This window comes from Ascaphus truei, chromosome 1, assembly GCF_040206685.1.
Source record: "Ascaphus truei isolate aAscTru1 chromosome 1, aAscTru1.hap1, whole genome shotgun sequence".
Taxonomy (NCBI): domain Eukaryota; kingdom Metazoa; phylum Chordata; class Amphibia; order Anura; family Ascaphidae; genus Ascaphus; species Ascaphus truei.
In genome coordinates this window covers 419,121,630-419,134,403 of record NC_134483.1, presented here as the reverse complement: position 1 = coordinate 419,134,403, position 12,774 = coordinate 419,121,630, and the positions used below count along the sequence as shown (strand labels likewise).

Below are 12,774 nucleotides of genomic sequence, written 5' to 3'. Positions count from 1 at the left end.
AATTACAAATAGCTTTATTGTGAGACTAAGCAAAGCTCATAAAAGTCAGTCAATACATTTAGTTACAGTTAAACCATTAAACGTTTAATCAATATTAAAATTGTCTGATTTTTTTTTAAGGCACCAACATTGCTCTACTAAATGTATTACTACCATTGTTCGCTATGGTCCTAAGTGGGATTAATCTTTTTTTTTTTTTTTAATAATTATATTTTATTGGAAACATTTTACATACATCAGTTACAACATAACTGCATTTTTGACAATTTTTATATATCACGTCTCGCTTTCAACATTCTGTATTGTAAATTGACCACATTATTGTAACTAGTTACCTTTCTTTATACATTGTTCATAGAACACCTTGCACATTTCTTGCGTATACAGTATGCTTAACCTTTTAAACATTGTCAACATCGTTGTGATTTTATTTTCCCATTGTTTTTTACATTTAACTAACTTATGATAACATTTGAGTTTGAACTTCCCCTCCCCCTAACTATAATATATTGTGACATAGTCCCAGATATTAGGCAGCTTTCTGTCCGATTTAGATCAGAAAGTGCAGCCAGAGTGTAAATGCGATCCATCCCACAGCTTCACAGCTATTGAGGCTCGTGGATGGGAAATTCAGACCAGAGTTCACAATAGTTTTATAATTCACCTCACCTGCTCTCCCAATTGAGAAACAGGTATTTATGGCAGTTAGGTTTGCTGTATCAATCTCTCTCCTAGAGCCTGGAGGCTGGGGAATCGCTACTCCCTACCCACAACTACAGATAAGGACAGTTTATTATTCCTACTGTACGTTACAATGTGCTCTGTTTCAAACTGAAAACTGGAGATAGCCAGCCAGTGTTAGTTAGACACGGTTTTATAGTTAGCCTCCCTGTCATGGAGTAGGCTTTCATTTTATGCTTTGGTTTTTCCTTAAAGTAACAGTCTGCCTGAATTATATTGTCTGTCAGTAATATGAGGCATAAACCACTGAAGGTTAAGGATGGAGTTTCTCAAATGTATATCCATTAAAGTTGCAGTCCCCTACTGGGACGGAATAAAAACAGGCAGAATCCTGAATGATACAATATTCTGCTATGTCTAATTACTTTGTCTCTTTAGCAACCCTAGAAGACTGTCATAAAGAGCCTGGACAGGCGGCAGCGCTACATAAGGGAACCGTTTGTCACAAAAACCAAAACATACTTTTCCTGTGATTTTTTTATGGTGTGATTAATATGGTTGACCCCGTGTGAGGCCCCTACCACCTATGTAATATTTGTACTAAACCTTTTGCTGATTTCACCATTCCATTGCCATGCTTAAGAGTACCCTTGATATTACACAGCTACTATTTAATTTCATACACACCAAGGATTTAGGTGAAGGGGAAAATGTAGCATGTAAGCAGTATCAGCAGCATGCAGGCTTTATGGTTACTCAGCTTTGGGAATGTTTGGGGCTATTTAAGGTTTGTAAATTCTAAGAATGTTCACTTATGTTTAAAAAGGAAAACAAAAATGTGATAATAGCTTGCGAAATATAGTTTAATTTAGTGTGCACTGAGCATTTCTTAACATTTGTGCGAAGAAATTTGGCAAAGATGCACTTCTCGAATCGCTACTTTTCGATTATGTGACTTTTATTCTAATAGTACAAGTATTCATGGTGATGCTACCACAGATTACATCATTAACAAGCGGAAAACATAAGACGGTATTTGTTGGAGAAACGTATGACATTCAGTCACATGCTCAGAAGTTGGCACTGAGAAATGTATGGTCCAAATTCAGGTAAGTAGTGATGAACTCAGGAAAATCTCTCTTCTGAACGATTTCCAGAAACATTTCAGCTGCTGTATGGAGCCTCTGTTTGTCCCTGTAAAGAGGACAAGCAAGGATCTGTCAAGCACACACAATCTCAGCACCATACACTGAAACAACAACTACAGGGAAAAAACAATGCATGAGAGTAAAATGTCAAAGGCTCGTCAGGGCTCGTTGAATGTTTAGTTTACTTATTCTACCACTAAGAAGGCATACGTCACAGAGGCATTTTCGCTGAATGATGATTTAGATCGGTAGTTCCAAACTCCAGTCCTCAAGAATCCCCAACAGGTCAGGCTTTAAGGACATCTCCGTTTCAGTACAGGTGACGCAATCAGTGGCTCAGTCATTCTGACTGAACTACCTGTGCTGAAGCAGAGATGTCATTGAATCCCAACCTGTTGGGCATTCTTGAGGGCTGGAGTTGGGAACCACTGATTTAGAGCAGCCTTTGAGCCATGTAATTCCTGTTGTTGTCAGAAGATCCTGCGACACATTATACTGCAATTCATTGATGACACATAATGATCTCCGTCATAACATATTCAACAAAAAAGCTATTGATTGTAGTAACAATACTAGAGAATGAGTAATAATAATAATTAAAAAAAAAAAAAAGGTACAGCATGATTGGCGCATGTTTTGCCTTTAGGAACACAAGCAGTAGTATCCACCATCCATTACTCATGGTTACTGGAAGTTATTTATGAGTTAATGTTAGTTCTGAGTTCAGATGTATCAGTATATGGGTCAATTTATGAAAGCTCCTATTAAGGAGACGTGTGGGTGTGTGAAAAGGCAGATCTCATCTTCCACTTACTGTACGGTCATTGGGGGTAAGAATTTTATACCAGGAGGCAGAAAAACCTGCATTTATTTAGATCACTATTTGCTGGTGCTCCTGTTGAATAAGAAGACTTTTCTTTAAAGGACACCCATTGCGATGAGAGTATGTATACTAGATAAAATGAAGTAAAATTATATCTTCTTTTTATTTATGTATAGAAATTACCAGTGCAAAAAAAATAATAGTATAAAAATAATTGATAACATTTATGATATCAAAATAGAATTAAAAAAGCACACCGAGGTGCCACACAGCATGTAATGTATCGAAATATAGAGAAAACATAGAATAGATATAGAACAACGGTTAAAAATAACACACTATCAATTCCTACGTGTTTCGTATCCTCAGATACTTCTTCAAGGAACTGATAATCTGGTGATATGAAACGCGTAGGAATTAATATAGTGTGTTATTTTAAAACTTTTTTCTCTATATTTAGTGCTTTAGAGCCTCTAAAGCTTTTTGTCACAATACACTTAGAAAACGAAGCTAAGAGGTGTATAATTATCTGCAAGCAGCCACAAACCAGGTGCTACTACCTTCTGAGAACTTCCCTGCCTGATGTCACGTGATCACCGAAAGCTGCAAACCAGGAACGGGTGTATTCCTTAACCGGCATTCGATCAGAGCGGGACAGCAGGCGGTAAACTACCAACAGTGACGAGACAGAAGTGGAGACGGATCGGGCTTTTACCTTACCTTATTCCAAGACGGGAGCTGTCCTTCACCGTTAAGCCGAGAGCGGGTGCATTCCCTATCGGCGCTGCCTCACTTTTCAGTCGTGGTCTGTTACAACAAGACTTTTTTCCCAGTGGCAAGTTTTTTCTCTCTAGTAGCAAGTTTTCTCCACCCAAGAGGTACACCTGGTAAACTTGTATCTGTTCTATATCTATTCTATGTTTTCTCTATATGTCGATACATTACATGCTGTGTGGCACCGCTGTGTGGCACCGCTGTGTGCTTTTTTTATTCTATTTTGATATCATAAATGTTATCAATTATTTTTATACGATGTGATTTTTTTGCGCTGGTAATTTCTATACATTGTACCTTTCATTGGTGCTGGGAGCCATCAATTTCTATAAGCTGCACTCTTTCACTTTTTTATTAACCCTATATTTACCATAGTATCTCTGAGGTTTTTGGGGTTTCAATATACAATCAGCTTGGAGCGCATTATCTTATTTCCGTTACACTCCTTTTAGTTATGTTTCAGGGAGTGTCTCAGTTAATGGGAGCTAGACAATTTAGTAAGTGTTTTCTATTTTATCATCAATTGGAAAAAAGTAAATCCAGAGTTGCTTCCTGTTCATTGTCTCTGTTAGTTTCTCCGGACAGTTTCCATTGGACATAACCTTGTTCTGTGTCTATGAAGAGATTGTACTGTAGGTTAAGAGCCTGTGTTTCATTGACTCCACCACAGACAGTGCACTGAATTTTGAGGCTCTGCAAGTGTTAGAGATGGACGAAACCTTTGCCCAAGATCTTGAGATTAGCTCATTTGGGGGCATTTGCAGCTGGTGTCAAAAGTTGCAAAGTTATGAGACACTTTGCCAAAAAACACCCTTCGCAAATATCCTGCATAGGGAGCATTTATAAGCCATTGCTTAGAAAATGTTGTGAAAAAAGGTTGGCGAATATTGGTGAATTTCCAAGAAAAATGGACAGCATGTACGAACCATAAGCAGAATACTAACATTTTGCTGATGTGCTAATTTCACACAATCTACTCACAGATCAGATGGGTACTGCTCATCAGCAAGCTCACATCCCACTTCCTTCACTAAGACACGGACAAAGCCTCTAGTGACAGTCCTGTTGTCATCCTCTAATTTGACTTGGTGCCGCATCCACTGCCACACCTGTAGTGCCAAAGACCACAGAGGTTGGTAAGTTGTACTCTTTGTAGCTCAGGTAGTATTTTAGCGCACTATTTAGATTTATAGCAAAATATAAAGAACTAACAGCACTGATCTCTTCAAGTGTCTTGATGCAGTCAATCAAAATGCCATCTCGGGACACTAAAGATATAGTTAGTATAATCATCTTAGTATTACGATATGTTCATCTCATTATTAAAGTGTATAAACCTCAATGTATGGCAACAGCAAATAACATTTATGTTCCTCAACTAATCTTGCTTTCACTAAACCTTGTGAATCTATTTGAGTAAATATATGTATATATACGTAGTGGGAGTGCTGATGCGTTTATTCTGATACAAGACATTTATCAGACCTTCTTTATGTTTACATTTTATAGTAAACATGTCACTACATATTTGTGTATATGTCATGAGTTACATCACTGTTTTCCTTTGCTAAGGTTTGATTCTGCCAACCATCCAAGACTGAACAGCTGGAAGTGCACAGCACTTTTGTTGCAAATCTGAAAATGATGATGTGCCACTATATAATGAGGTGGAGAAGGGGACTCAAAATGTCCTATGTGCTTTTCATTCTTGCCTTTGAACAGATGGTGGGTGGGGGGTGGGGGGGGGGGTGGCTTTTCTTAAGACTTTTACACTGGGGCAGTCTAGGTAAGCATCTCACTGTACCTGTGATCTTGAGATTTCTGCCGTTGCAGAATCCTCCACCTTACCACGATAGAAGAAATGCCCTTCTCCTAAACATAAAACAAATGTAATGTTTTATCAATGTGCCATGTTAGGATGAACACACACACACACTTCCTTTGTTATGACAGAAATACTAATAAGAACAAACCTTGTATGCAATTTGGTTTAAAAGGGAATTCTATTATACAATTATGGTGTAAAGTACCAATCGTGATCCAATTTGAATAAGTGCACTTACACCGTGGGAAATGTTATCTAAAGGATTTAAAAATTCAATACTCTATGTCTATAAGGTAATAATATAAGTACATGCACAAAACATTCTACATAGAAAATCCTGGTAAAGTCTCAATGTCTCCTTAAGGAAACATCCTTCAATGGATCCATAATATAGTGAACAAATTATGGGAAAAAGATCTCTATCTTAAACATGTAAAGATGAAAAAAAGTCTTGAAATTTTTTTAATTTGTATTAAAGCGCACATATACAGAAACGGAAAACATACACACATTTATGCATAAAAATCACCTAGTGCAAATATGTGTAGCCCTTTTTGTGAACCGGCCGACCCACCCAATCTCACATTGGCCCCTCGTGGTCTAACCGGTTCCTTTCCCCGCAACACACCTGCTCTAAGGGACTACTGGTAACTGCATAACACCTGTGGCTCCAGGAGATCCGAGCCTCCGCTAGCTGGGAGCCTGGGGAAACCCTTACCATTACCTGGTGCAGCGCCTCCACTTACCCAGGATCCCCGTTATGAAAGATAGCCCTGGGTAAGAAATACAATAACACTCATAGATAAAATACTAACACTTTACTAACACGACATGTCACACATCACATAACATAACATAACCTGATGCTCTATCCGCATCACCTCAGCCCAATGTCTGGTGTTCCCTCCCAGTGTCCTGTGATCCCCCACACCCAATGTCCCGTAATCCTACGGAGGTCGTGGGTGACTGCGCAGTCACTATGTGAATAGGCCTGTTGGTGCACTTATAATACTGAAGTACCTTCCGAGCACTCCGATGCTCGGGACCGCAACACACTTCTCAAAGGGTCAGACGTCCGTCTGATCCTTTCCAGGTACTTCTGCCGTGGACCACAATGAGGGTCCCACCGCTCCACGGGAACTCAACCGTCTCTCGGTAACACCACCGTCGCACGGGAACAGCAACCGCCGCTATCCCTTCCTATCACTAACTACTCCTAGAGTGACAGTAACCCTAACCTAGGGCCTGTCCCTGATGAACCGCAACCTGGGATGGCTTGGGGAAAACTCCTAGGGCCTGTGGAACAATAACCTGCCCCCCCTCCCCTAGCTACCCAGTCCTATCTGTCTCACTAACAACTAGCTATTAACTAGCTAACAGTCTGCAGCAGACACACAGCTCACACTGTCAGCCTGCAGACATCCACACACGCTGCACACACTGCGCCCAGCACATGCAGCAACACACACAGAACGATACACACCATTCACTGGAACCCGCAGCAAATCCACTGCTCGCACGCTGTGCCTATTTGCCAGTGCGCACAGCCCTATCCGCTGTAGCACTGCCAAACTGCACCTTCCACACCTAAGGGTAACCTCCCTAGCTAGGGCCGTCCCTCTTCAGTTACCCCCTGCCCTTACCGGGAATTGGGGCCTGCCTGGGGACCTAAGGAGAACCCTTACCTGGTGCAGGAGCCACTCGCTCCCTGCACCCTTCCTACTCCTTCCTTCTCCTCTGCCTGACTGACGCAGCAAAGCCCGGGAAATGTATCTATATTCCCGGGCTGAGCTTCCTCCAGCCCTATTGGCCGCTATCAGACACCTGGTGCCTGTCTCCCTATGCCTCCTGGGAATTGTAGTTCCCAGGGGGCTGTCTATGTATTGGGGCCGCGTGTGCACTAGCCCTGCGCATGCGCGAACTCTCAATGGCCACCGCAACCTCACTCTCCTCTTCCCTGCCCTCGCGCGATCTACCTCTAGCCGCCGAGTTCCTCCTGCGCATGCGCGACCTGTCTGGGGCCTTCCCTGAGCTTGCCGGTCCTTGCACATGCGCGAACCTATGCGCAATGGCGGCGCCCTCTCCTTCGCAAGCCGGGCCGGTGCAAACGCGATCGCGGCCCTAGCGACGGCCCGATCGCGTCCCCGGCAACCGGCCTGCACCGCAGGGCAACGCGCTACTCCCTGCACTGGCCCCCACCCTCGCGAAGTGCCGGCGGGTCCGTCGCAGCCTCCGGCGGCACCCGCTACCACACGGCACTCGCGGAGAGGGGCCAGAAAGCTCAAATTTACATCGGGGCTACATATGGATAAACACTTAGGCTGCGTCCATGGTGATTGTGATGGCGTGATCACAATTCCGTGCCTTTGAGGCTGGCCATAGAGCGCGCTCGATGCAGAGTGCCGACGCGCGATTTACCAGAAGAAAAATACATTTGTTTCTGTCACGCGACGGCCAGCTCGCATGAGTGGTTTGCGAAATGAGGGCAAACCAGCTCCATGACGTCACGGCCACGGCTCCAACACGCCCCCGACATGCCTCCCCGTCGCGTCTACCCCATGGCCACAAATCTCTCCACTACAGGTGCGCGTGATGCCACACGCACGGTCGCACACTCACCATGGACGCGGCCTTACATAGCTAACACACTCGCCTGAAGAGACTCGACGTTTCAGGCAGTAGCCCTTTGTCAAAAGTCGCTCCAGGCGACTATGTCAGCTATGTTAGTGTTTGTCCATATTAGCACTAGGTGATTTTTATGCATTAATGTTTCTGTATATGCGCGCTTCAATAAAAATTACATTTTTCTCAAGACTGGTGTCCTTCTCATCTTTACACTTTTTTTTGACAGGTACAAGTCAACACAAATCATTTTCACTTATACATATATAGCCCCCTCACAATTTTTTCCCTCAGCCTGGCACATAAGTCCTGGTAAGAGCAGGCAGTGCTGGGGTTAATAGTGAGCTGGTGACATCACATCTCCTCAGTTACTGAGTGTAGCAATTTACAGGCACACGTCTGGGCTTGTGAAGCTGCTAGAATAAGGGGGGTGGGTTGAATAGGCCTGTGATGTCAGTTGGGCCTGCACTGATATTGGGGAAGAGGGTTTATCCCCTCCCCAGATATAAAAGGTAGGGTTCCTCCCTTTTGCTGTCTGTTGTGTTCCAGCCCTAGTCTTGGGGCTGAAGTGTTCCAAATGTGCCACATTACAATGTTAGTCTTGTTTATAACCCACTTCATCTACCCTGCATTCTCATAATTAATCCCACTCTCTGGTATAAATTTCAACCATAAATAAAGCCACACATTGGTCTCTTTAGCACACTTTATAGGCATACAAAAATCTCCATCTATCTAAGGCGTTGTTTATCCATTCCCTTATTATTCCATACCTGCATTGTAATTTCCAAATGTGCTTAAAGGGGCACTGCCTCTTGCAATTTTTTGTTGGTTTTAATAAATGCAGCATTTCAATAGCTTTAAGGCGATGTAATTATCTAAGCTGCCGACCAATCCGTTCTCCCGCAATCGATCGGCACAAAATCCAGCGCTATCCGATTTACAATATGGCCGCCTATTTTAAAAGAGGAAGCCCTGTGCTTTTCTAAATGGTCGCTATGGCAACCCAAGGAAGCGTAATACATTAAAACTAATTTAAAAAAAGGCATAAAGAGAAATAACAAAAATGCAAAAAGTTTTATCTAATACTACACAACTGATTTATTGTGGAATTTAAAAAAATATATAGTGAAAGGAATCCTAGTCGGAGACAGGGAGTATAAAATCTCCCTGTTCGCCGATGATATTATTCTTACCCTATCAGATCCCCTCACTTCCCTCCCCAACCCAGAAAATCTATTAGACCAATTTGGCCGCCTCTCAGACTACAAAGTCAACACGGACAAGTCAGAGGCCCTCAATATCTCACTACCGAATCCCATATGGACAACCCTACAAAAGAAATTTAAGTATAAATGGAATAGCTCCCATATTAAGTATTTAGGGATTAAAATAGCGAGCTCATATGGCTCACTATACCAAACCAACTACCCTCCCCTTTTCCGTCAGATCATAAGAGATCTTGAGACCTGGCAGTCCCACCAAATATCCTGGTTCGGCAGAATAATATCCACCAGAATGAATATCCTTCCCCGTTTGCTTTATTATTTTCAGACCCTCCCTGTCCGCGTTCCACTAGCAGATCTGAAGAATATCCAGTCCCATATTCTGCGCTTCATCTGGCAACAACGAAGAGCCAGGGTCCCACGGTCAGTACTCTTAGCGTCGAGGACGAGAGGGGGTCTGGGGGCGCCGGATGTAGTCCGATACTATCAGTCAGCCCAGTTGAGGCAGGCGGTGGTTTGGAACAACCCCCCGACCTCTAATTGCTGGTTAGAGATAGAGACGCACCACGCGTCCCCGACCCCCCTCTCAGCCCTACTATGGACCCAAGTCCACAAAGGTAGGAAGCCCATGAGACTCAGCCTTGGAGCAATGAGACGCACGTGGTCGACATGGTTGAAAACCAAAGGGAAATATGGCCTAGCTTCAACCCCCTCTCAATTGACCCCCCTATTCGGGAACCCGGATTTCCCGCCCGGTTGTTCCCGACCCCAATTCAGCCAATTTCAAGGCCTAAACATCAGAGTGGTTGCGGACTTACTGGAAAACGACGAGGTCATGCCCCTCCGGGAACTACGAATCAAATTAACGTCCCCTGATCTCCCTATATTCCAATACCTACAGATTCGGCACTTCCTGAGAACCCAATCCCCTAGCTTAAAATTCCCGCCGCGCTCCAGATTTGAGACCCTCTGCCTCAGAGGCGAGTACCAAAGAGGCCTCATCTCTGAGATATACAAAACACTAGAGGCGGCCCAGCCCTCCCCTAATCATTCATATATGCAAAAGTGGAGCGAGGACCTGAACACCAACATAGATATTGAGGACTGGGAGGATATCTGGGAGGCAGCTACCAAAACTTCAATTTGTTCCGTCACAAAAGAAAATATCTACAAAATATTATTTCACTGGTACCTGACCCCGAGTAGACTGAGCCAAATCTACCCAGGCACCCCCGACGAATGCTGGAGGGGATGTGGTCAAAGGGGGGACATGTCCCACATTTGGTGGACATGCCCGGAGATCCAAAAATTCTGGACCCGGATCCAGGGCCTTCTGACCGAGACCCTGGATGTAGAGATACCCCTGGACCCCCTGACCTACGTGCTGGGAAAACCAGTCGACGACCTTCCCACCCCTATAGCTAGACTCACGGCAGCGATCCTAACGGCCGCCAGATGCTGCGTAGCAGCGGCTTGGAAGAAAATCAAAGCCCCTTCTAGAAGAACGGTAATCACTAGGATAAATGGAATTATGGGTATGGAAAGACTAACGGCAATGCTGAAACAAAAAATGCCGCAATTTTACTCAATCTGGGAACCTTGGCCAGGATCAGGCACCCCAACTCTCACATAAACTTCACCGCAGTATTAGCCCCCTGACCTCCGAACCCCAAACCTCCCCACCCCTGCCCTCCCTCCCCCCCTCCCCTCCCCTCTCTTTGTCCAAGTCGTTCCCAACTATCCACCCCTCCTTCGTCATCCCCTCTCTTTTTCACCACTGAAAATGGGAAAATGGACTATTGTGTGTCATCAACTCCTCCCATGCTATGTACATGTACCGCGCCTTATTCCTGTGCTGGCTCGTTTTCCAATGTCTGTAACATGTACCAATATGCTGTCTGACACCAATAAAGGAAAAATATTTAAAAAAAAAAAAAAAAAAAAAATATATAGTGTTTTTGTAAGAAATAATTATGAAAACGACAACTGGAGCTTGGTACCTTAATGCTATCAGGCAGATATTTTCTGTGCATAAAGGCAATACATTGTCTATTTATCAGGTGAAATCTATTTTGCAATGTTTTGGTGCATTTCCCTAATGAAAGTATGTAATTAATTACAAGATATACCCCACTAAGCGTAGTTAAAGGAGAAGTTAATATTACAACCTGTCTCAAAAACATTTATCATATGAACATTTCTCTTGTATATGAAAGAAAAGCTTATATGAAACTTGTAGCACGTCTTTCAAGCCTCATTCATTAAAAGGAGGCCTCGTTTCTAACATCAGTGCTAAGCTTTAATTAGCACGCCTTTAGTCCCATTCACATGAATGAGATCTGAGGCGTGCTAAAGCTTAGCACCCTTTCTTTTTGGATCTGGGCCTTAAACCTTATTCTTTGTAGTCAAATGTTTTCTAATGGAAGGGATTTTTGTAGCATAGAATCTCCAAAAGCCCACAAATAGAACTGCTGGACCTTGCCAGGTGCAGAAGTGGGCACTGCAAGAGATTAGGAACTTCCCAGTTACTGCTCCCCCAGGGTGCTATCTATTCAGAGAACCCCACATTCTGAGTGTCTGAGCTGTGTCAGACTTATGACTAACCGTTTCAAATATGTTTTTTCGTCTCAAAGCTGTGATAGATATATTGGTCCTGGAGAAGTATAGATTTGTTGTAGGTTGTGATATAAATGTAATTGTCCAACATGATGAGCTCTGACTATATGACATAGTTGCTCCAAACTTTAAAAATCTCACAGGTTTCTTCTTATAGTACAGTGCACTAAACTCAAAGAAGAGACCTGTGAGGTTTTAAAAAAAAGCGTTTTTTCTTTAAAGCTCAGTACGACGTAGGATGAATTCTCACATGGATCCATTTAAAAGTAGCACAACCTAAAACAATCTACATCAACTATTCTGGTTCACAGTCAAAAAACACAAACTAAAGAATTATGTCGCAGGAATTGTATTTGTGAATACTTTCTTTTTAAAGCTTCCTCCACCTGATCTATATGTAACGGGTATTCCCTGTGAATACAGATGCTACTACCTGCTGTGTAACCTGTGTGGCTCTCAGGAGCCTAAGCCTCCGCTTGGGGAGCCTGGGGTACATACATATAATACGATCTCGTGGTGCAACGCCTCCACCTGGGAGGGATCCCAACGGAGTGGGAGGAGGCCCTCACAGGAAACAATCACGTTAAGCAAACAGTTGTAAAAACAGAACTGGCTTTACTGCATAGCATGTACTTATTCATAAATCAACAGGTGTCCCTCTTTAGAGGAGACACTGACTACTGCGTCTCGTAGGACGCTCCCACCTACACCGGGTGATCCCACCCAATGTCCAATAACCCCACACAATATGTCCCACACCCTTAAAGGGAGATGATATGTGTGACTGCGCAGCCACTAGTCCCGTAATAATAATATATGTAGGATCGTTGGTGCACTTGCTAATGGTTACCTGCCGAGCACTCCAGTTCCCGGGCCTGCCAATGAGCTTCACAAAGGATCTGAAGGCTGACGAATCCAGGAACTACCGTCCGGGGCGATCCCACCCAGATGGCTGCTGCAGCGGAGGTCTGAGCCCAAACCTCTGGATGGGCGTGCGGCGTCCGCTGTGTCCCTAACTGACTCTGTGTAGTAAGGGGCAGGGTCCCTAACCTGGGGCCT

General features: G+C 43.7%; 1 protein-coding gene across 6 annotated transcripts in view; it reads right to left on the bottom strand.

Annotated features, from left to right (window-relative positions):
• LOC142503102 (malate synthase-like) overlaps nt 1–12,774 on the bottom strand; it is a 79,847-nt gene continuing 67,073 nt past the window's right edge. For all 6 annotated transcript variants that reach the window (XM_075615108.1, XM_075615117.1, XM_075615097.1 and 3 more), the window contains 3 exons: nt 5,231–5,298; nt 4,408–4,535; nt 1–1,875 (listed from right to left, as the gene is read on the bottom strand). In XM_075615108.1, the coding sequence (XP_075471223.1) occupies nt 1,752–1,875; nt 4,408–4,535; nt 5,231–5,298 (320 nt within the window). In that variant the 3' untranslated portion in view covers nt 1–1,751. The remainder of the gene's footprint in view (nt 1,876–4,407; nt 4,536–5,230; nt 5,299–12,774) is intronic.